Raw genomic sequence first — 25,856 nt, 5'->3', positions numbered from 1 at the left:
CATCAAGTAGCTATAGTGGATAGACATAGTTCATGTATACATTTTTAACAAATTATGTTCCTATTTGTTAATTAAAAGCAGATAAGTTTTAATAACTTTTCTATGTTTACAGAAGTAACCAAGTATAAAATAGCAAAATAAATTTTCTTTGGTAGGCCCTTGTAACATCATAATATTACTCTTTCCATTAAAGAAGCAATATAGCCAATTAATCTCAGTAAAAAAATAAAACCTAGCAGCACACTAGCCCTGGTCAAGGACAATGCTCAGACACTGAACCATAACACATAAGGGCCGATCTTGTCCTATTGAAGCACCAAGGGAAAACATTGGATTGACTATTTGCCTGCACAGCTAGCAGGTTTTGGTTCTAAATCAGCATAATTTAAGTTTTGCTGTAATTTAATCTTTTAAAAACTCATTTATTTAAAGAATTCTGTGCAACATCATTAGATATTATAGGTCACTAAAGGCCTATGTGGAAATATTTTCTACCATTCCTTCTGGTCCAAGGTGAAATTATTTCAGTGGATTCTAAAGTGGGAATGCACCACTTTCAAATTACCTAGGAAAAGTACATAATGTTCAGTTTTCACAGCACCAGTGAAGTTCTGTGAATGATTTTAACATGGTGACATTTCCCAATACATTTGTTCTGCATGAAAATAGGTAACGTACAATCTCCAGAAGAGTTCACGGCATTCATTATATTGAAATCACTGATTTAATTGAAATCCAGCCCCTGTTCAAATCATCTCTCAAACTTGTTTCACCAATAAACATGAAATGTCTCCTTGGCAATCTGGATAGTGATCATAAACCACTCTATGGCTCTCTATGGCTTGCCTGAATCCTGACTAGATATATTTACCAATGCACTAGATATCTATAAATATGGAAATGTAGTAATTAACACTAAATAATATATTTAGCTAATTATAAACTGTAAGGAATGGAAATGCCATTTGTGAGAACCATATGGTTTTTTAAAGTCTTTCGCCCTCATTCCTTTGCTGAAACTACATTTTAAAAGAGTGTAAAATGCTGAGTAAGCGTTATCAGTCATGTAAGCAAACTCAGAAAGAACTTCTTTACACAAAGGATGGATTAACTGGAATAAACGACCAAAAATAGCAAAATAATTTTGAGTTCAGAGGGGGGGATTGGGCGTAGAGGGAAGTAGAAGGGAAGCTCTGGGCGTAGCCAAAAGGTAAGTTCTTAAACTAGGATGATGAGATGTAGGATGTGCTATACATCCAGCAGCTCAGTAATAAAAGAACAGCATTATCGAATTTGTTTTTTAAAAGTTATATTCTTATTGCTTACTCTGAAAGATGTGTCCCAGCTGATATTAGTGAAGGCATTATCAAGCATGGAAAAAGTGACATCCGTTATAGTTTGTATCATGCCGTCCTTAAATGACATTAGTTTTTAACCCCCATGAACAACTAATATTCATGACCAAAACTCTCTCAGCAGGGAAAAAATAATAAAAAGCATCCTTGTTATTGTTTTTTAAATCACCATATCTGTTCGGAAATCTCATCATAGTTTGAAGGAACTAATGTTAAGTTTTTTTAAAGGCATTATACATTTGCATCTAATGTCCATTGATGCCAATGCAAACTCTTTAATTTAAATAAGCAATGGACCAGGTCCTAAAGGACGAGTGTAGTCTTGCTAGCCAAGCGAAGTGAGGCCTCCCCTCAACTTGATGGTATTTCTCTGTTTGTCAGTAAGTAACAAGTCTAGCTTTTGAATGCTGATTCCGATCAAGGAGCTTGGTCTACAGCAGCAATAGTCAGTGGCGATTACCACACAGGCCCAGCTGGTAAGAGATGCTCAGGTTGGGGGGACCTGGCTCTAAGCCTGGCAGAACCTTCAGGGAGCAGCAACTGTGAGTGAGGGCACCCTTCCCTGGCACACAGCTCCTAGTTACCTCCTCCCTGCACCCTAAGCTGCACCCCTGTCTGCACACAGCCCCTAGCTACACCCTCCCTTTATCCTGAGCTACACCCCTGCCTGCACCCTGAGCAGTTTTCAAACTTTTTGAGCTGAGCCCCATCCCCACCTTTGATTTATAATTTTTGGTTGTGGCCCTCCCCCCAACCCCAACAGACTGGGTAGCCTGCAGAAGTTAATCAGGGAGTAGAGGTAGCGCTCCCTTCTTGGGCCCCACTGTGCAGAGCTGGCCCTAGCCCCGCTGGGCATTGCCCACCCAAATATAGAAGTCAAACTTCTATGCTTGCCAAGAATATATCAACATGTTATCTGAAGGTTCTAGTGGTGTATCTACAGCTGAACACCCCAAAGCACAAATACAGCTACCTATGGAAGAAACAGTTGCTCCACAACTTAAAGGTAATTCCTGATGTTTGTTGGTCAAACTTTTTCCCCATTTTTTGAAGTTCCAAGAGATAACTACTAGTGCATCTCTTGCAAAAAAACTTACAAAGAAGGAAAGCTTCCCACTGCTTCAACTGGTAAAACTGGAGGAGCTTGGTTTGCCAGACCGATCAGCAAAGCCAGTGCTGACAAACTATATGAAAAGACTGCAAAACACCAAACCTCTGGACTGCATCAACATACAGAAAGCTTTATAAGCCAGGCACTGGCAAAGCCAATTTTAGAAGTACTTATTGAGGCTGTTAAGAATGCTGGAGACACAAGTTTATGCACTAAACATGGCTGTAGCAACATACTATTTAAGCAAGAGATACCACACACTACAAACTGGAGACCTATGTTAAGTGCATTGTCACTTGTTATCCCTGAAGTTGGACATTGGTTCCAAACAAGACAAGCAAGTGGTCACTATCTTTCTGCAAAAAACTCAGCTGACTGGTTAGAAACATGTGGTGCAACAGTGAAAGACTCCACAGTCAAAAAAAGTGAAGAACTCTCTCACCAGATTCAAAAAAATCACCTACATGGCTGATGAATGCACTGATGCAAATGGACGTAAAGTATTAAGTCAATGGAAACATTATTTTGATGTCAGTGGTAGGCCAGTAGATGCATTTCTAGATGTTCAGGTTATAGAAGACACATCGGCTGCATCTGTGACAGCCCGCATCTTAGACGAGTTAAATGCTTGTCAATTGGACACCAAACAGATGGCCACTTGTGCATTTGATGGAGCTGCAAACTTCTCTGGAAGACGCACTTTTCTCTGAGAAAAACATAACCCTAATCTCTCCTATACACACTGCAGAGGCCATTTTAACTTAAGTACCCAGAAAGATAATGGAGCAAATAATTAAGCAATCAATTTGCAAACATCTAGATGATGATAAAGTGATAAGTAACAGTAGGCATGGATTTGTCAAGAACAAATCATGTCAAATCAACCTAATGGCTTTCTTTGATAGGATAATAAGCCTTGTGGATGGGTGGAAGCTGTAGATGTGGTATATCTTGACTTTATTAAGGCTTTTGATATGGTCTCGCATGACCTTCTCAAACCAAACTAGGGAAATAGAACCTAGATGGAATTAGTATAACGTCGGTGCATAACTGGTTGGAAAACCATTCCCAGAGAGGTAGGTATCAGTGGTTCACAGTCAAGCTGGAAGGGCATATTGAGTGGGATCCTGCAGGAATTGGTCCTAGGTCTAGTTCTGTTCAATATCTTCATCAATGATTTAGATAGATAATGGCACAGAGAGTAGACTGATAAAGCTTGCAGACAATACCAAGCTGCAAGTGCTTTGGAGGATAGGATGAAATTCAATAAGGATAAATGAAAAGTACTCCATTTAGAAAGCAATAATCAATTGCACACATACAAAATGGAAAATGACTGCCTAGGAAGGAGTACTGCGGAAAGGGATCTGGGAGGCATAGAGGATCACAAGCTAAATATGAGTCAAGAGTGGAACACTTGCAAAAAAAAAAAAAAAAAGCAGATATCATTCTGGGATGTATTTGCAGGAGCGTTGTAAGCAAGACACAAGAAGTAATTCTTCTCTACTCTGCGGTAATACAGCCTCAACTGGAGTATTGTGTCCAGTTCTGAGTGCCACATTTCAGAAAACATGTGGACAAATGGAGAAAGTCCAGAGGAGAGCAACAAAAATGATTAAAGGTCTAAAAAACATGACCTTTGAGGGAAAAGATTTGGGTTTGTTTAGCCTGAAGAAGAGAAGACTGAGTGGTGACACAACAGTTCAAGTACATAAAACGTTGTTACAAGGAAGAGGGAGAAAAATTGTTCTTGTTAACCTCTGATGATAGGACAAAAAGCAATAGTCTTAAATTGCAGCAAGGGAGGTTTAGGTTGGACTTTAGGAAAAACTTCCTGTCAGGGTAGTTAAGCACTGGAATAAATTGCCTAGGGAGGTTGTGGATTCTATGTCATTGGAAGTTTTTTAAGAGCAGATTAGACAATCGCATCTCAGGGATACTCTAGAATAATACTTAGTCCTGCCTTAAGTTCAGGGGACTGGACTAGAACAGTGGTTCTCAACCAGGGGTCCGGAGCCCCCTGGGGGGCTGCAAGCAGGTTTCAGGGGGTCTGACAAACATGGCTGGCATTAGACTTGCTAGGGCCCAAGGCAGAAAGCTGAAGTCCTGCCCCCGGGGCTGAAGCTGAAGCCTGAACAACTTAGTTTCACGGTGCACCCTATGGTGTGGGACCCCAGGCAATTGCACTGCTTGCTACCACCTAACACTGGCCCTAGCTTTTATACTCAGAAAAACAGTTGTGGCACAGCTGGGCCATGGAGTTTTTATAGCATGTTGGAGGTGGGGGCGGGGGAGGGGCTCAGAAAGAAAAAGGTTGAGAACCTCTGGACTAGAAGACCTCTCAAGGTCCCTTCTAGTCCTGTGATTCTATGATCTATTCAACTAGCACTAATACGAACTGCAGAATCTTCAAAAGACCTTAAAAAAGCCATAAATTTAATGTCTTTGGGTTTTTTTTTCCAACAAGAGTCCAAAAAACCTGAATGTCATGGAAAAAATAAAAGCTACTCTGGGACTGAAGTTCAAATTAGTCCAACCTGGGAAAACCTGCTGGCTTTCTCATGAGTGATCCTTGGATGTTGTCTTAAAATTACTGCAACTGTTATTGATGGCTTTGGAAAGTATCTACCAAGATGGAATAGATCTAAGTAGTGCGGCCGGTGGACTACTTTTGCTACTACATTCAGAGAAGATAATCACCATTCTCTCTCATGTAAGTCTAGTATTGAAACCACTTGGGTCATTAAACAATGCCATCAAGGCATCTGTAACAACAGTAGTAGATGTGCACTATAAGGTGGGTAGAAAGCTGGCTAGATTGTCGGGCTTAACGGGTAGTGATCAATGGCTCCATGTCTAGTTGGCAGCCGGTATCAAGTGGAGTGCCCCAAGGGTCAGTCCTGGGGCCGGTTTTGTTCAATATCTTCATAAATGATCTGGAGGATGGTGTGGATTGCACTCTCCAGCAAATTTGCGGATGATACTAAACTGGGAGGAGTGGTAGATACGCTGGAGGGGAAGGATAGGATACAGAAGGACCTAGACAAATTGGAGGATTGGGCCAAAAGAAATCTGATGAGGTTCAATAAGGATAAGTGCAGGGTCCTGCACTTAGGACGGAAGAACCCAATGCACAGCTACAGACTAGGGACCGAATGGCTAGGCAGCAGTTCTGCGGAAAAGGACCTCGGGGTGACAGTGGACGAGAAGCTGGATATGAGTCAGCAGTGTGCCCTTGTTGCCAAGAAGGCCAATGGCATTTTGGGATGTATAAGTAGGGGCATAGCGAGCAGATCGAGGGACGTGATCGTCCCCCTCTATTCGACATTGGTGAGGCCTCATCTGGAGTACTGTGTCCAGTTTTGGGCGCCACACTACAAGAAGGATGTGGATAAATTGGAGAGAGTCCAGCGAAGGGCAACAAAAATGATTAGGGGTCTGGAACACATGACTTATGAGGAGAGGCTGAGGGAGCTGGGATTGTTTAGCCTGCAGAAGAGAAGAATGAGGGGGGATTTGATAGCTGCTTTCAACTACCTGAAAGGGGGTTCCAAAGAGGATGGCTCTAGACTGTTCTCAATGGTAGCAGATGACAGAACGAGGAGTAATGGTCTCAAGTTGCAGTGGGGGAGGTTTAGATTGGATATTAGGAAAAACTTTTTCACTAAGAGGGTGGTGAAACACTGGAATGCGTTACCTAGGGAGGTGGTAGAATCTCCTTCCTTAGAGGTTTTTAAGGTCAGGCTTGACAAAGCCCTGGCTGGGATGATTTAACTGGGAATTGGTCCTGCTTCGAGCAGGGGGTTGGACTAGATGACCTTCTGGGGTCCCTTCCAACCCTGATATTCTATGATTCTATGTTTGTCCAGCAATGGAAGCTACACTTGGATCAGAGAGCTATCCATTGAAAATATACTGGAAGAATCAAAGACTTCAGTCCAGAAGTTGACTTAATGAAGGCACTTATATCGAATCCTTAAGCAAAGAGAACAAGAAGTGTTTGTTAAACCAGCTGAAAAAGTACACAGACTTGATTCTTATAAATCTACAGCAGTGACAGTTGAGTGGAGTGAGGCACTATCAGCAATGGAGCTGCCATGTGATCAGGACAGACTAGAGAATTTGAACACAGAGTGCAATATCATACAATGAATGAATGAATGAATGAAGACTTGACTTCATCTTCTTTTTTATCATCACTAGAGGCTTGACCCGATCTTTGTGCTGTTTCCTGGGATGAAAGAAGTAGGAATTCATTTCTTGCTACTTCCAGTCACAACAGCTCTAGCTGAGTGTTCGTTTTTCATCCTGGAATAGAATTTTGTGTTCTGAAGGAAATTGCCTTCTGCCTGATCATGCTAATGAACTAATTAGCATATCAATTGAAGGAGTGGAAGTACTGGACACACACGAAGTCACCAAACATGAATGCACTACATTTGAAAAGTTCATGAACAGAGCTGTGAAAAATTACAGCAAATCAACAAGAATGTAGATGTAGTGCTTCATAGAAGGCTTGAGTATCCAACTTTAATTTGTATGATTATTTTAAAACCTGAGTTAAATCTAATGAAATAGTCCTGAAACATTTTTCAGTTTTTACTATGGTGTCATACATCCCACCTTCACCCTCATGTTCTCACCCCTCAACCATCACCTCTCCTGTAAATTCCAACTCCTTTGCTCCCCAATTTCAATTCCTGGGAAAATACTGGTGTAAATAAATACTGACGGTAATGAAACAGAATTCAATGGTAACTGTTCAGAATTTATTTTTAAAGTGATGAGATCGATCAACTATTACTTTAAATATTCACTTTTATTTTGTTGTTCCCTGTGGATAGAGGAAAGACTAAAGACCCAGTGATATAGATCTCCTCTTCAGTTTGAGACTTACAGATGGTTTGTGCCCCATTTCTATAGATCAGGGTCTCCCACAACTCTTTCACTGAAAGTAGCTTTTATGACTAAAAACACATGTGCTTACCCTTAAGTAACTGTTGAAAGTACAGACAATTTTTCCAAGTGTTTGAATTCAACAATTCATATATGTGCTTTCTGTAACCTAAACTTGCAGCGCTCTGCTTCAAGCTTCCAACCTGGCAGTGGTAGAAGGGCTAGCTTGCCCTATTGCCAGTTGGACTTGAGCCCCTTACCCCGCTGTTTGCCAGAAGGAAGAAATCACAAGTTATTTGGACTAACAAAGGTAGTGACTCAAGTCTTTTCTTGCATAACCGAGTTGTAGCTGTTGCTATAAAGCCCATGTCCAGCTTTTTTCATCTAAGCAATTTATTATTTAGCAGGCTTCACTCCAGTGTTAACTAATAAACGATCATTACCCCCATCTAGTCCCTTTACTTTTACTAGGTCTGTAATCTGCTTCCCCTACAGAAACTCCCCTAGCTTCCATGCAGACAGAGAAACCACGTCTGAGGGCAGGACGACCGCATGATTCCCCTGGGGACGGTTTGCTTTGGCCCTGGAGGTGCTTCGTGTGGGGAATGGGATTTCCATTTCCCAGCGTTTCCTTTGGTGGATTTCCCTGGCAAGGAATCACTAACTGCGCCGGCCTGGTGCCAACGGCTGACGCTCAGATCAGATGCTGGGAGAAGGAGGATGCTGCTGATCCTGGACTGAACTTCTGGTGCCCGGGAAAACCAAATCGCCTCTCCCTTGCTGGGATCGCAAGGAGCAGCGCCAGGAACTCCCCCCACCCTCTGCTCTGAAGCGAGCACGCTCCTCAGCAGAGCCAGGTCTGAGACCCTCGATAGCTGGGGGGGCGGGCGGCATCTTCCCGGGGTCGCGCAGGGGATTCCGGAGCCCCCTTGCAGGGGCGGCGGGCCCGGGGCTCTCCCCGCACCCGCGGAGGGGCTGGCTCCGGGAGCACGTTCGGCCGGGCCTCAGGCGGCCTCACGCGTGTCTCGGGGGGCGCTCAGAGAGAGTGGCGGTGGGGGAAGGGCCAGTGACCCCTGGCTTCCTCCCCCGGCCGGCACGGGGGCGTTGGGGCCCTTCCGCCGCGGCGAGCGGGGGGCCCGGGAGGAGATGAGCCGAGTCTAGCTTCGAAAGCGGGCGCCGCCCCCCCCAGCTCAGCTTCCGAGCGGGGCACCCGCCGGCGCGTCTCCCCCCCGCCCCAGCCAGCCCAGCGCCCCCCGCGTGCGCGCGGAGCAGAGCCGCCCCGGCCCCCGCCCACAGGGCTGGGGCGGCCGGGCGGGCGGCTCTTCCCCGGCCTGCCGGGCTCCCCCGAGGGCGCTCGCCGGCTCTCGCCCTCAGCCTGCCGGGGCTCGCGGGCTGCAGCCGCCGGGCCAGCGCCGTCCCTGCCCGCCCGCCCGGCTCCACTCCGGCAGCCCGAAGCCCCGCGGGTAGAGCCCGGCTGCGCGGGGACCGGCGGGCAGGGCGTACAAGTGTGGCTGGCTCGGGGCCAGGGCAGGGCTGGAACCAAACAGCTCCTGACCTGGCGGGGATTGGGACAGTTCTGGAGATCTAGCCCCCGGTCTGAAGTCTACAGCCACTACCCATGGCTAGCGCTGGGGTTTGAGATGCTTAGCTAGGCTTGGCAGCGTTAGCTTGTTTCGGTGCATACACCAACTGGTTCCATTGAGGATACTCGAAATGTACAGAGAGGCGAGGAAAGGAAAGTGCTGCTTGAGAACTTCTTAGAGCTGGATTTAAGGATATTTACAGTGTATATTTTGACTTGTGATGTTGACAATTTGTGTAGTGGTTATAAAGCTTTAGCTTTTTGAATCTCCGCCTCTACTGTCATTAAATAACTAGCTGCTTCCCCCAGCATCTGATCCCTGCCCATAGTTTCCCACAACTGTGAAAATGTAAATGGATAAAAATAGAAAAAATGCTTAAAACCAATACTTTGGGGCAATTGTGAACACCTATAGCAATAAAAACAGAAAAGAATGCTGAAAAATAAACATTGAGATTATCAATTAAAATTATAAATAAAAGAAACCCACACATTCTGTCAAACCTTTGTATAGAGGAGTCAAGAAGATTCACTGGTTCTTAGCTCTTTCAAGCAAGGACTCTACCAGCCCTGCCTCTCTTATAGACAACCAGATCCTTGCTACTATCCTTAGGTACTATAGGGCAGTAAAAAATAGTCACACTGAATCCCCCATAAATGTGAAAACACCATTAGCAACCTCTGTGTTATATTTATGACTGTATTTTGTATGTAATGAAAGAGCTAATGTGTTTGAGCCTCACTGCTTTCTCCTGCATAGTCTCAGAACAGCTCAACTGTGTATCAGAAGCTCTATACTCAAAAAGAAAAGGAGGACTTGTGGCACCTTAGAGACTAACCAATTTATTGGAGCATCAGCTTTCGTGAGCTACAGCTCACTCAGGAAAGCTGATGCTCCAATAAATTTGTTAATCTCTAAGGTGCCACAAGTCCTCCTTTTCTTTTTGAGTATAGAGCTTCTGATACACAGTTGAGCTGTTCTGAGACTATGCAGGAGAACATGTTTGCGGATACAGACTAACATGGCTGCTACTCTGAAACAAGCACTATACTGTATCTAAAGGAGATTCTCCTTTGAACTCAGGTGGTAGGGGCCTATGCTTTTGGAGTAGGAGAATCTGAGTTATGTCCCCAGTTTTTGCGGTAAAGTTCTGAGTGGTCATGGTGTACAGCATGTCAGAGCATTATGACAACTATGAAGTCCTGAGTAGTCACAGATTTTTTTAAATTTCTAGTGTCAACTGTGTTGTTTACTATTGGGGACTGAGGTGGAGAGGAATGTATTTTGCTGAAGAAAGCACATGAGTGTATTTCTTCATTTTTTTTGTGCTGTCAAACAACTAACTGACACTCCTGCCCCACACAGATAGCTACATTTCAGTGGTGGGTGAAGTGATTCTGTATCCTGTCCTATATTCAATATGACTATGAATTGTGTAAGACTAAGCTCCCAGTTTTATGGGGCCATTCACATACTTCAGTATGTTATGTAACATTTAACATTTACGTTGGTCTTAGGTTTTGTAAAAAACTTGTTTTTAATACTACTACTTACTGATGTAAATTTGGGGGCAAATTTGACCTCACAATAACTGTTTGTTTAATAGTTGTGCAAAAGTATATATGATATCTTACAGTTATATATTAGCCTTAAACTCTTTACAAATGGCTCATTGCTGAATCATGGCCACCTCTGGGGTAAAACATAAGAACTGTTTTGACAAGACAAAATACAGCTCTGAAGAACACTGTAGCCTATTGAAATGGCAGGGGAATATAAATTAAGTAGAATATATTTAGTTAATCTGGAAATTGGCCAGTTGTTGTTACTCTCTAGCCTCATGAAAATTGTTGTGGGATCTTCAGTGACCACAAATGGTCAGAATCTCAGTTTTAGAAGACAGCATTTCAGTATCATACTGACCCCTACCATGATGCTGGACATTAGGTTAGTGTTAACTCAGAGGGGAAGAATGCAACCTCCTGATTTACAAAGCACTTTCTGAAGCATTTGGCTTTTCTTCTTAGGCCACCATTCAAGAAGTGAACAGGCTTGACTCTGTTTAGCTTGAGCGATTGGAAAAAAAGTCATATGTGGTTTGGTATGCCTGTCCTAATAAGGGGCACTAAGATAGAAGGCATAGTCTTAACAAATCCCAACACATCTAGGGATAAGGAACTCTAATAATGGTGAGACATGCATATGATTTTTCTATGAACATTGAAATGTTTGAAACTGAAAACAGCTTTAATCATATTCTATACTATTTCCTTCAAATGTGTGTTTTAAAATCTAGATTTTTAAAATTTGGCTTTATAAATAATGGTGTGTCTGTGTGTATGTGTGTATATATATATATATATATATATTTAAATAAAATGGTATTCAAACTAAATCTGACATACTTCTATGTTACTATTTTAATAAAGAAAATATAACATCAGGCTGGTTATATGAGGCTGCAATTAAGGCCGAATCCTGCAAATATGTACATGCTTAACTACTTCTGTAAGTAGTTCCACTGACTTCAGTAGGACTACTCATGAGTAAAGTATAATGCATGCTTAAGTGTGTGCAGGATTGAGGCCCAAGAATATAATAGTAAGGTGTATTTTAGGCATTTTATACAAACTAGAGGAAGACTAATCAGATATAAATAATTTAGTATGATTGGTACACGCTACTCAGGTGAGGAGAAAACACCAACTGCCACTATTTCACATATAATCAGACCACTAATGACAGATTGTTCTCATTGATAAGCCATGCTCACAATTAAACTTTGTTTTCATTATAAGTAAGGAGTATCTGGAATGCACTACTTCATATCCTGAACATTCTGATTTAGGCAGATGATGGTGTTCATTTCACCCTTTCTTCAACCTGACTTAGCAGCATTGGGGTCGGTATGGAGAAGATAGCATGCCTGTATTTTTTTTTTTAATAGAGCTTTCAGTTTGTAACTAAGCAGCTGTATGTTAGGAGACAAAACTGAACAGCCAACTTGTATTATATATCACATAATATGCACTTTACAAATATAGTGCCTTTTCAGAGTAGACAAAACTAAATTTCCCAGTACCACAGTGCTACTATTCTGGTAATTTTGAAACTCTGATGTCTAGCACAAACCCATAACCAGAGAGTGCAGATGTATCTGCCCCAAAAGAACAAGTTTAATGAAAAGATCTATTGTCCAAGCAGCAGCTGAAGAAAAATCACTAACAGGGTGGTTGATGCTGTCATAAAATAAGAATCCCCTTTGGTAAATCCTGCTCAGTGGAAATTGTGAAGAGTGAACCATTCTGTGGGTGTACTGCTTTCCAAGATCACTGTAAACTTTTATTATGGTAAATTTCTGAAATTCTTGAAATTATCATTAGTTGCTTTGAATAATGTTGTCAATATTAGCCACAGTGATATTAACAGGGCCAGATATCACAGAGATGGGTGCATTAGAAACAACTAACAGATGCTATATTATTGTTTCTTATTTCATTAGAGATGTAGAAAATGAAGTGATATAAAATATAACTTGAAATGTATTCTTAAAGAAAATATACTTAACACTTTCACTAAGTTGATTAGATAATTAAATTGAGTGAGTGTGAGCAAGAAAGTATTACTATGACATTTATGTAGCACAATGACATGGCAATGTGGAAGCTGAAATGTTGAGTGTATTATAATATGCTGTGTGTTTGTAAGGAATATGTTGGTCTTATGATTCAAAAAGGTTTTTTATTTTCATTTTACTTTTTTAATATATCTTGTTTGTCAAAAATGGTAAGATAAGAAAACTAAATAATCCTTTTACATCAACAGTAAAAAGTAAAGATGGTAAAAGTTTTAGTAGATTCTGATTAGGGATGTAAAATATTAAACGGTTAACTGGTAAGTATTAGTCTTACCGTTAACCTACCCTAACTGTTAATTGCGGGTCTCAAACCGGTTCTCCTGCGCCGGGCCGCATCAGCCCGACCTGAGCCCTGGGCTGCCTGCAGCCCCGGGCTGGCCATAGGAGCTTCGCAGGGGCTGGCCAGCAGGTCAGGGAGAGTGTGTTTAGGCTGCAGGCTCTGTTGGGGAGTTAAGTAGTCCCCAGCCTCCCCTTGTGCTACTGGAAGGGGTTCGGCTGCGGAGGTGGACAGCGCACTGGTCAGTGAAGAGAAGGGAAGCTGCTGCTGGGGTGGCATGGAGCATCTGTGGATGCTGCATTGGGACAAACCAGGTAGCTGGGGCCCCTCTCCCTTTAATGGGTTAACCGATATAATTTTAATAGTTTAAATGGTTATCTTTTTAAATGATATTTACATCCCTAGTGCTGATAAAGGATCACTGAGGATTTTTTTTGCCGAACTCTATACAACTTACGGATCTTATAATTATTTTTCAGTGACTAAGCTGGTGGCGGTCTTGAGCTCTAACTATGAGCTACACTCAAATTACTATAACATACAAATAAAATATTAATGGGTTAGCAGATATTGGTAAGTCAAAAACTATTAGTAAGGATTTTAAGGAGAGAACTAAGAGTTAAGAGGTTCTAAAAACTTTCCAAGTTTTTCTTTTACCACATGATAGTTTAAAATTAACTGTAATCAGCTCATACAAACTGAACAGATATTTAGTGTAGGTCTGACTGAGCTGCATGCACAATATTACAACAGGCAATGTATTCAGATGTGTACCTGTTTACATGCTTAGCTATGTTTATGATTTTTGTGTGTGTTAGATCGGGGTGGGCAAACTTTTTGGCCCGAGGGCGACGCTGGGATTGTAAAACTATATGGAGGGCCGGATAGGGAAGGCTGTGCCTCCCCAAACAGCCTAGCCTCTGCCCCCTCCCACTTCCCACCCCCTGACTGCCCCCCTCAGAACCCTCGACCCATCCAACCCCCCCGGCTCCTTTTCCCCTGATGCTCCTTCCCGGGACCCCCGGTCCCTATCCACACACCCCTGCTCCCTGTCCCCTGACTGCCCCACCCCCTATCCACACCACCGCCTCCCGGGACTCTCATGCCTTTCCAACCCCCCCTGTTCCCCGTCCCCTGACCGCCCTCCCAGAACTTCTGCCCCATCCAACCTCCCCGTGATAGGCCCCCCGGGACTCCCACACCTATCCAACCACCCCCTGCTCCCTGTCCCCTGGCTGCCCTTGGGGACCCCTTGCCCCGGCCCCCTTACCATGCTGCTCAGAGCAGCATGTCTGGGAGCCGCACCACCCGGCCAGAGCTAGACACACTGCTGCGCTGCCTGCAGGAGCGCGCACCCCCGCCGCCTAGAGCGCTGCCTGGGCGGTGTGGCGGGGGGGGGGAGGGGACAGCAGGGGAGGGGCCAGGGGCTAGCCTCCCTGGCCGGGAGCTCAAGGGCCAGGCAGGACGGTCCCGCGGGCCGTAGTTTGCCCCCCTCTGTGTTAGACTATTTAAAATGTCCTTAATAAAATTTAAATTCTTAAAAATTGCTACAAATAAAATCATTTTTTTGTGTGATTGCTCATGTTGTTTCTGAGAAACTACACAATAAAATCCAGTTAATTCAATATAGCTACCAAGTGTCAAAACTAGGAATATGGGGATTCAGTACTGTCACAAAACTAGTGGAACAGTTGCTCTGTGTTACTCTCCTGAATTATGACAAAATGTTTGATTGCTCATATTATTTGTGAGCCTCCTGTAGTGATCATTTATGCTAGTCCAGCCCTACAGCTGGGCTGAGTTTGCCCAAAGCAAAGGAAGAAAACAGAAAGCAGTGGTTTCCTTTGACCTGTCCCCACTGCAAAAAAGTCAGTGATTCAGCTGGGAGGGGTGTGGTATGCCACTGTCTCCAAGACTCCCCATTAGAGGGTGCAATGGGAAATGGGTAAACTGGGTGTGCCTTGTGGTTGGCCCAGTCTCCAAGATTGTTTGGGCTGAAGGGGGAGGAGGGACACATTACACCACTGGTGGTTCAGCTTCATACCCCACTTTAGTTGCTGTGTATAAACTCACCTCCTTATTAGCTTGCCCAGTTTCTATAGTAACCATAAGAGCAGTTGTGGGAAAGATGCCTTGAAATCTCTACATTTTCTGTCCTGCAGAGAGCTCCTTTTGCCTTTCTAAAGAGGATTTTCTGATACTGATACCTTGGCTGGCTCCTGTACTGAAGCAGCAATGCAGGGAGAAAGGAAGGTCTGCTTCCTGCAGAGGTCTCTGAGTGCCTTGCTGGTGTCCCCTAAGGTGCAGGAGGTGAGGAAGTAGTGAAGGAATAACTCCCTATAAGCTCCAATAGTATCAGCTAGAGCCACTGGAAAAACACAGTCCTGTCTTCAGCTGACCCTCACTCTCAGAATATCCCAGCTGTTTCATTGGAGCTTAGGTTGTAGCATATTAGCCACAACTTCTCTATTGGTCATGTGACCAATCTGGCATGCTGTAGGGTTCGTAGCTGCTGTTCCAGGATCTCTGTGGTCAGTCCGGAGCTCTTCCCTCACACTCCATTCTCAGCAGAGAGGACATGCTATGAGAACAGTTGAAGCAGAGCTGGGGTAGGCATCAGAACTCCACAGCCCAAATAAAGATGTCCACTACTTATAATGGTTTGCACAGCCCATTGATTTTTAAGCATTCAAGTTGAAGCTCCCCATAGAAGGAGCTAAAAATGCCATGCAGTAACTGTACCAAGAGAATCGTGAAGTGTATTGTGTGGGTTAAAGCATTATCCTTAGCTGAAGTGCTAAGGTTTCCTTATGTGTCAGAGCAGCTGTAAACAAGGAGATTATGCCCAGGCTCACATTTTCAGGCCATGTAGACATCCAGAGCCTTCAACCAGAGATTTCCCAGATAACTCATGGGCTGGATCAGTGAGACAGCTGAGGCCCTGGAGAGTGATAGAGGTGCAAGATAGCTGCTTCCGGGAACGGGGAGAAGTTCCTTTTCTTAAGTTTCTGAAAGAGATTGTTGCTTCTGTGCTGTATTCATAGATTTTTAAAACCAGAAGGGACTATTATGATCATCTTGTCTGACCTCCTGCATAGCACAGGCCCACCAAGTGAATCTTGCATTGAAGCCATAACTCCTGGTTTAGTGATAGCTTATCTTTTAGAAATATATGTAGTCTTCATTTAAAGATTTCGAGTGATAGAGAATCTCCGTACTTCTACTCAATATTTCCCTGCTTATGCATCTGAAGATCACATTTGCTTCCTTTAGCATCACATCACACTGTTAGCTCATGTTTAGATAGTTATCCACCATGATCCCTAAGACAAAATTTTCAAAAGCACCTAAGTCCTATTTTCAAAAGTCACTTATGCATCTAGGAGCCTAAATCCCATTGACTTTCAATGGCACTTAGGCTCCAATTTTCAAAAGTTCCTAAGTCCTTTTGAGTCAGTGCTTTCCAAACAATAGTCCATCATCCTATAAGTGTTACCTATGTTCTTGGTTCCTACAAACATCTCCTTGCATGTTTGAGTGAGCCCAGTTTACCATATAATACAGACAGCTCTATAGAGCTGACCTGTCATTATTTATCACTCCAACAATTTTTGTCATCTGTAAACTTTAACAACAATGATTTTATATTTTTTCCAGGCCACTAATAAAAGATATTGAATAGCATTGTGCCAAGAGTAAATTTGTCTCATCCCTGTTCAAGGAAACAAATTACAGTAAGGAAATACCTGAGTCTGCCTCACTGACCTCTACTTCAGAGCGAAAACTGGCCTGCAAGGCCCCAAATTCTGCTGCTACTAGAAAAAGGGGCCACATTTGCACCCCATTCTCTGCATTAGGGACCTGGTATGAAAGCAGTTGAGGGAGAGTTGGGGCAGACACCAAAACAACCCAGCCCCAGTAGAGAGATCCACCGCTTCTAAGGCCTGTTGCATGGCTGCTGGTCAGAGGCTGAGACTGGTTGCCGTGGAGTGGACAGGGACACGAGGACAGATCATGAGTGGATGATGGGCCATTACATGAATAACCACATTGCTGGGTCTCATCTTCAGAGGGACAGATTTAGCACCCTATCCTATATGGTATTGTGCATCTCCTGTGATGGCTGCTGAACATCCATTGATTCCCAATACTTACTCTAAGCCTCACAGAATTGGGACCCTTAGTTTGCTAGCTCCTGGGATAGGACTGGAGCCCTATATGATTCTGCATGTCAGGTTTGGGATTGTGTACTAAATAAAACATTTCTAGCATCTTATAAAGCATTGTTTAGATGATAATTGCCATTAAAAAGTGCTTATGAGATTTAATGTTGCCTGTGAAATTTGCCAGCTTGTTCCTCCATGTGGATGAGACCTCTCCTTACCCATTACCAGATCCTTGCCATTTTTCATAGGTCTCTTTCCTAATATAGCCGCCTCTTGAGTAAACTAAACCCATTTTTTCTGCACTGATATCACCATGCCAGCTATCGAGGCAAGGCTCCTTGGTGGTGAAGTATGGGTAGCCAGCAGTTGGTGTTGGGGGGTGATTCCTGGGATGTATTACCTCACCTCTCAACTTCTTTCCTTGTGCTTTCTGAACTGGGTGCCCCTCACGTTGTAAGAACCATTGACCACAGCATCATGTTCTGGATTTGGAGGTGGTTGGCCAAAAATGGGGAGGGCTGGGATTCAGATAGGGTGCAGTCAGGATCACGTAGGAAAGCAATGAGGGTGTGCACTGGAACCAGCTTATGCTCCTTATCAGTGCCATGTAAGGGAACTGTGGATGACCAAACATAATCTATTTTGGGGGTAATATGGGATATCAGGAAATGGAATGGTGTTGATTAGAGTCAAAGAAGATTGGGCTAAGTAGCAGTAGCAGAAGTTTCCAGAAGCCAGACTAGAGTGGTCAGAATTTCCCCCCCACCTCCTTTTGGTGCCAAGTAGGATAGGGCATAGTGGTATATTGTGTCAGGTAGTCCTTGCAAAATGATTAGGTTGAAATTTGGATTGTGAGTGGATAGAGGTACATGGTTTCTCATTGGCACTTGGGAGGCAGGAGAACTCAGTCCCCTTCAGGGAAAAAGTTAACCAGTCAGGACTGATGAAGGCTTAATAGTGGTACAATCTCAGCATGAACGATTTGCTGTTTTGTACTGGTAGGCATTAAAAATTTATCTGGATGACCTCTGGGGTGCCGGTCGCACCATGATGGAACCTTGCGGCTGGATATTTGGAATCCCTTGTCAACCATTTAGGAAAGGGTAGAATGGCCTCAAATTTAGCTTACAAGGCCTACCTTCATGTTTCTTGGGCATTACAGATGGATTTTATGTTCATAAAGGTGCAGCCAAGAATTATTCCAAGAGTTTTAGGAAGCAGGTTGTGATAATCAGACAATTAAAAAAATGCATACATACTGGCAAAAAGAGGTTAAAAAAGCAGTTGCTAAGGCAAGAATGAAGGCTGAAGAGGAATTAAAAAGAAAATTGGTGGAAGATGATGGCAGGAAATTGGTTATAGGTTGGCAAAAAAACCAAAAAGGAATCATGAAACACAAGATATGAATAAATCTGTGTGTGTAGGATGGGAACTGTGTGGTGATTAACCCTACAGAGGTAACAGCAATATGGAAGCTGTTAAATGAGAAGAGAAAGTTACACGAGCAAGCATCATCGACAATTATGGGGAAGCCTCAAAAGGTATTGATCTCTCTAGAAGAGGTAGAAGAAGCACTGAATATGGCGAAAAATGGTAAACCAGCTGGTGAAGATGAGAACTGATGATATGATCAAGGCAGTTGGAGATACTAGAATAAAGTGGCTTCATTATTATTTGTTTGCTGGATTCAAGCTAGAATACCATATGACTGGAGAACAGGATTGATTGTGCCTCTTTGGAAGGGTCAGGGTGATGCAAATGATTCAACCACCTATTGGGACATCACCCTATTACGTCAGCCTCTCAAAGTCCTTGAGAGAGTTTTGGAAGCAAGGCTGAGGTGCAAGGTGAAGGACAATATAGGGGAGGAGCAACATGGCTTTAGGAAGGGAAGGAGTACTATAGACTCAATATTTGCAATGAGACAGAAGTTTGATAGTAGTGTAAATGGAGGGCATAACTGCTATGTAGCATTTGTTGATCTTGAGAAAGGGTATGGCTTGATTCCGGAGGAGTTGGTGTTTGGGGCATTGAGAGAGATGGTAGGAGGACTTCAAGAACTGGTGGTGATAGAGGAGCTGTACCAAGGATCCAGGGCTCAGGTGATGACAATGTATGGAATTTCAGACAGTTTTGAGGTGACAGTGTGATTGAGACAAGGCAGTGTACTGATTTGCTTCTCTTCATCCTAGTTATGGTGTTAATGAGCAGGAGAACCAAGCCTCTGGAGATGCAGGGAAAACTTATGTACAATGATGACTTGGCCCTTTTGGCTGACAGCAAAAATTAATTGGTAAATAAGGTATAAGAGCAGATGTCTGTGTTTTAAGGCCATGGTTTGAAGGTAATTACAAAGAATACTGAAATTATGCAAGTAAAGGAGGTGGAAGAAGAGCTTCTGATTTGAAGTTTCAGGAGAGAAGTTGAATCAGAAGACAGAATTTGTGTACTTAGTGGCATTCGGAGAGAGATCTGGAGAATTGAAAAGAGGAATCAGTGCACATGGGTGGCAGTGAAAAAGATGGCAGGAGTTCTGTGGGACTGGCAAGTAAGTAACAAACTGAAAGGAAAAATGTATGCTGAGTGTGTTTGCCCGTGCCTGCTCTATGGTTTGGAAATGGTGGGTCTTACGGAGATGGAAGAAAAGAAGATACAGGTAGTAGAAAATAATATTCTGAGGAGAATGAGTGCATGGGGAAGAGGAACTTGTGACTCTGTCATAGGCTGGAGAGGGCATGTTTGGAGCGGGCTGTACATGTGATAAGAATGGGAAAAGAATGATCAGGAAGAGGACAGCAAGAAAGGACATGGAAGACTGAGAATACTATGGAAAGACTCTGTCAACAGGAAGTTTGAAGAGAAAAAGACTGGAACTCTGTGATCTTCAAATCTGTGCCATGGACCAGAAGTAGTGGCAAAAAATCTCAGGAACCTTCGGCCCTGTGTAAACGAGAAAAGGAGTCGCGAAGTGAAGTATGAAAGGTGCAGCCAATATAGCTATTTTCCTGAAATTCATACGTGTGTGGGTGTCTGTCTTCCTTCCACCAAATCCATAACAACTCTTCACGAGCATATTTTTTGAGAGTTTACTAGCACTAGCTGGTATAAGGTGACAAGTTATTTTTAGAAAATACACTCCACCCACTGAAAGTTTAGGGTTTTGAACAGAGTGGGGTTTTTTGTTTTTGTTTTGTTTCAAACCTTCTTATAGTAAGTGGTAGGATCACAGAATGAAAGTCCCTTTTCTAGACTTCCATCTATTTGCTTCTTGTGAATGACCTAGCAGTAGATCTGTTAACAATGTCAACTATGAAGGTCATCTATTTATACCAGCCTCATAAAGGCCAAGCTGTCGTCTGCTAACCAGGATTACTTAATTATGTAGACCCATCTTTGATGGATATGAGACACATTCTAAACCAGTGTGTCTGGGTGTTTGTATGTGGTGGAAGGGGGGAAGGGAGGGCAGGGTGTCTGCCATGAGCACAGCATAAGTACACATTGTTTGGTTAATCAGAGAGTTCATTTCATTTCTTTTCTTTGTCACAGTTTTGCGCCTCTGATTGTTCATCTTGCTTTTTCTTCACGAAAATGAAGAAAATGATTACATGCTTCCTACTGCTGTTTGGACAAACTCAACTTTTCAGTGCCTCCGCCAGGGAGAGACATCTTCCACCAACATTTTCAAGCCAAAGAAATGGTGCTAACCCACAAGGTACTTTACTTGGTGAGTTGTAATAAGCCTACCTCACACACAAACTATAAATGCATGGCTTATTGGCCTGATGTTGGCTGGGATAATTATAGTAAAAGGGAGTCTGCCATCTGCAGGGGGGAATGAGAGAGATTTTGGTCTATGTGTTTGTTGTTGGGAGAAGGAGTTTGCTATCAATCTGCTGGACCGTGGTGGCCAGCCTGTGGCTCTCGAGCCACATGCGGCTCTTCAGAAGTTAACATGCGGCTCCTTGTTTTGGCACCGACTCCGGGGCTGGAGCTACAGGCAGCAACTTTCTAATGTGCTGGGGGATGCTCACTGCTCGGCCACAGGCCCTGCCTCCACTCCACCTCTTCCCGCCCCCTCCCCTGAGCCTGCCATGCCCTTGCTCCTCCCCCAAGCCTCCTGCACGCCACCAAACAGCTGATCGGGAGGTGCGGGGATGGGGAGGGGGAGGTGCTGATCAGTGGGGCTGTCGGTGGGTGGGAGGCGCTGGGAGCCGGGGCGGGGGCTGATGGGGGCTGATGACGTATTACTGTGGCTCTTTGGCAATGTACATTGGTAAATTCTGGCTCCTTCTCAGGCTCAGGTTGGCCACCCCTGTGCTAGACCAATGTAATTTATTTCTAACTGGTGTGTGTTTTCTCCAAATAAATGTGTGATATGGGACTATTGCATTGGAGAGAGACCCTCTCTCACCTGTTTAGAGAGAGGATGTTATGTGAGGTCCTGTCACAGCTGTCTGACCACTGCACTTTTTAGCAAGTTCTAGCTGGGCGTGTGTGCTGGGATGAGGGAATTTGTACCAAATGTAATCAACAGCTGATGACAATGGACCTTATTGTCTCCTATTTAGACACTCAGAGATAATCCCTTCATTTGCATCATGTTGATTTTCTTCAAATGGGTAGAGATTTCCCCTGCTGTGCTGGGAAGCTGTGGAGGAGACGAACATTTAGCTAGTGGCTGGACTCTATAGAGCTGCCCAGTACATTTTCATTGATCATGGATCCCACTTCATAAGATAGTGTTCTGGTCAGCTTTTTGGAAGTCATGAATTAGTTAGGGTCATGTTCAATTACTCACAATCTAATTTAACTGAGTGGATGAATTGAAATATGCCATATTAGAATTGACTTTATAATTAAGGTTGCATTTTGATTCTCTGTTAAAATAGGACTAAAATCCTTATATTTTATACTTTATTAGTGAATTTAGACTCCAGATTTGGTACAGTAATTCTTCGGAGGATAACTAATTTTTCTATGTGATTTTTTTCAGTGTTCCCTTTTGCAAAAGAAACATTTTAAACTGTTCATTCTGAAATGTTGCCATTTTTCCCCCTTTGAGTTCCATTAACTACACATTCAGAAACTCCAACCCCTCCCTCCCATGCATGATGGTGATATTGTGGATATAGGTCACTTCTGAAACTTCAGAATTAAACATATATTTATTCCTTTAATTCATGATAACCTAACTGAATTTCACCAAATTTAGCTGATGGAATTGCTCAGATCTATTAGCTACTTCAGTTTTTTACGCTGCCAGCCTGTCTTTCCACTAGGCAGCCTTTAGCTCCAACCTAAATCCCTCATTACCCCCAACACACACATCCCCATTTATCCTTCCTGGGTTCACCGTGTAGCATGACCTTAAAGAACCAAGGGGATGTGAGTGGACACTTAGAAGAAGTGTTCGGAAGCATGAGGAAGAAGTAGGTGTTGAGTTTGGTTGTGCGCTGGAGTGGCAGAAGAGAAAGGAGCACCTGAGTTTTGTCAGAGTGGAGATATTCTCCAATGAGCCGCCTGGGGTTATGGACTATAGACTATTTCTTGTTGGGATTGTTTCTTGTTAGCTCTGATTTGTGCTTTCCAAAATGTTTCTAATTTATGAACACCAAAGAAACACCCATATTTTATACTAGATGAAACTTTAGTACTGTCTGAATCTTACTTGTATGGATCGAAAAACGGGGCTTCTTTGAAATCTAGAAACTATTACATGAATTTAGAGAAACAGCAGTTCGTTAAACCCTGAAATAAATGACAATATGTTATATGGTCACAGAGCTATGGGTGGGGTACTCAATTAATTGTAATGTGATGTAGGAACCAAAGGGTCTGATTCCAAGTTTCATGTATATTCATGGGCTAGACCAGAAAATGCCTTGCATTTCCTTCATTAATTAATGCCTTGTAAAAGTTCCCTGAACAGGAGCTGCTATAATTTGTATCTTGCCCATGCCAAATGGCATAGTGAACCAGAGTTTCCTGAAGAAGCATAGCCCACAAAATTGCTCTGAGGTTTGAAAGGAGGAAGAAATGTATTTACTTAAATAATTTGATTTGTGTAAAGAACTTATCCTTACAGTATTAGGTGCTTTTTACAGGAATTAAAATATACAAACACAAATATTAAAAAAAAAAAAATCTAAAAAACCCCACATAATGAAATGAGAATCTTCTTGGACTATTAGAATCCTTGTATATTCTACTGATGCACTATCTTGTTGAAAATGGTGGTTTATTTATTGAAGGATTAAGCTCTCTTAGGCTGACTGCATGGGAAACATTAGCTGTTATTTAAGGTTGCTATTTTATCTTTTATGACTTCAGAGAAAATCGTGCTTAGGAGTCTGGCTCAGTGGAACATGTTTGGTTGGGTTTTAATCTCTGTTGTTCCTTATCGCTGCCATTTTCAGAGGTTGATAAATATCTAGACTTAATGAAAAACAGTAAGTATAAAATGCTGTCACATAGCCATCACAGGAAAAGACTTGTAATTGTGTAAGGCATGAATGTTCTTCTGATGATCCAGGATACTTTATTAGGTCTAATAGAAGAAGTGAGTTTAAGGAGGGTTTTAGAAGGAATGACCCATGGTGTTTAACTTGTTTTTTGGTTCACCCCAATCTTTCTCCTACATTTCAGAGTATTTTTGTTTTGTTTTGTGTCTGCTTACTTTGCTCCACTTCTCTTCAAAAATTATTAATAATAATAATATTTTCCTTTTAAAGATCTGAAATAAATTTTGTTTGCAAAGGCTGAGTAGCAATGATGTTATTGGAATTCACTCTGGGGAAACTGATCCAGGCATGCTGGACTACTATAAGTTGGTTTAATTTCAAGCTTTTTCCCCCACCATAAAGTTATCCTGTATTCCTAGCTATCAAAACACTTCAGTTCCAATTCACTTCCTTCATAGCACTTTTTCTTTAAAGTTTCTTACAACACAGTAATTGTAGCAAATATACAGTAAGTTATTAAAACTGAGCTGATTAAGAATAGATGTGTGTGTATGCATGCGTGTGTTTGTGTATATATAATAAATATAGTGAAATATTTACAATGACCTAACTTCAGAAAAGTGGTTGTTGCTATAAAAAGTGTTATTGGTTATGTATATGAATGTCTCTCTTGATGTTTAAGCTATGAGATATATCTATATAGTCATGTAAGACCTTGTAGGCTGAGAGGAGGAAGGTAGGATGGCTCATGGAACTGGTAATTATAATGTATAAGTATTGTAGCATGATGAACAGAGCCCCATCCCATGAAGAGAGACACAAGAAAACATGGTCCCGATTCTCCCTCATCTTGCATTTGGTCCAGAAAACTGCTTAGCATGGCCTTCTTTTCTTTTCTTTTTGAGGGGAGGTGGTGCGGGGCAAGTACATCCCATCACCCTGGGGGTGGCATAAGGGCTTGGTAGCCTTGCGGTTAAAGTCAGTATGGGTGCCCTCAGCCTCAGGGATGGGTGGCCTACGAACTGGTGTCAGTAGGACTCCCCTAGGCTGCAGGACAGCACAGCCCAATGGCCAGAGTCAGTAGGACTCCCCTGGGCTGCAGGGCAGCATGGCTCAATGGCCAGAGTCAGTAGGAGGCGGGTTGATGGGCCGCCCCCCAAAAAGAGTGACCAGACATCCTGATAAAATTGGGACTGTCTCAATATTTAGTTGTTTGTCTCGCGTCCTGACCGATGTACAGTCGGGATGCCATTTGTCCTGATATTTTGCTTCGGCGGCACTCCGGCTTTTTTGTTGTTGTTGCTTGGGGCGGCAAAAAACTTAGAGCCGGCTCTGGTGGGGGTTGAGCCTGTGATGCCCCCCCATGTGTCCCGATATTTTGTTCTTGTCATCTGGTCACCCTACCCAAAAGGCGGCAGCCGGGGTAGGGGGACCCAGGCCCTCCCTGCTCCACTGAGTCCCAGCCCAGGGCTCTGGTAGTGGTGAATGGGTTCACCACTAAAGTGGCAGATAATCTGCCCACAACACACCGACTGCTGCAGGGACACTGGCTAGTCCTTCCCTGGGCTATTTCCTACTTTGACTCCTGCAGTTGAAGTTGGGGTGTCTTTGGAGTCTCTGGGCTACTCGGGAAATGACTGCAATCTCCCTGGGGCATCTGCAGATACCTGGGCGCCTGCCTGGGCCTCGGTGTCTCCTGCTCCTGTGGTCCGGGATCCCGGCTGCTCTTCGGCTGGAGCCAGCAAGGTGCATCCTTCCTCCTCCGCAGTCAGCCAGACTGAGCTATGCTGCTCCCTTTTATATTGCAGCAGCAGCTGGAGCATGTCCAGGAGGATCGAGGGGGACATGGCTTCTGCTGCTAAGAGTGCTGCCTTAACCCCTTCCGCTGTAATGCAGGACAAGTACACCCCGTCACAGGAGGGTTGAGATTTTATGTATTGATATTTTCAGCCATTGACAGGAAGACATTACAATTACATTCATATCTTAATACAGAGTTAACAGCATGAAGCAACCTATTATATGTTGACCATATCCTGTTATATTGTTACCATTTCCACCCCCTTTTTTCCCCAATATTATTTAAATACACCCGTAACAGGGTGGGTGGGTGGGTGTGATCATTCATATTAATTTTTGTCTTTCTGGGGGAAGGGGGGAATTGAATGTTTTCTAAGGATACGGGGTAGTCTCACAGAAATAGAAAGAAAGGAAAACTAAGGGGAAGGAGGGATTATCCTCTTCGTATATTTTTTGACTATCCTATAAGTATATGATTACTGTGTCTATATCAAAGCATCTCAAAGATTTCAGTATTTCTAGTATATTGTTTTCCTATGTGAAGTACACGGTTACTTTTATCCATTT

At 43.2% G+C, this 25,856-nt stretch overlaps 1 protein-coding gene across 2 annotated transcripts in view; it reads left to right on the top strand.

Annotated features, from left to right (window-relative positions):
* The first annotated feature begins 7,970 nt into the window (after positions 1 to 7,970).
* The window catches only part of MATN2 (matrilin 2), a 132,370-nt gene continuing 114,484 nt past the window's right edge, over positions 7,971 to 25,856 (top strand). Inside the window, exons 1-2 of one of the 2 annotated variants that reach the window (XM_084620298.1) lie at positions 7,971 to 8,219; positions 20,575 to 20,752. In XM_084620298.1, coding sequence (XP_084476424.1) covers positions 20,617 to 20,752 — 136 coding nt within the window. In that variant the 5' untranslated portion in view covers positions 7,971 to 8,219; positions 20,575 to 20,616. Of the gene's footprint in view, positions 8,220 to 20,574; positions 20,753 to 25,856 lie in introns of those variants that run through there. The other variant, XM_084620299.1, reaches the window with a different exon arrangement.

Source organism: Lepidochelys olivacea (genome assembly GCF_965140295.1).
Source record: "Lepidochelys olivacea isolate rLepOli2 genome assembly, chromosome: 2".
NCBI lineage: Eukaryota > Metazoa > Chordata > Testudines > Cheloniidae > Lepidochelys > Lepidochelys olivacea.
This window is presented reverse-complemented; position numbering and strand designations above follow the sequence as displayed.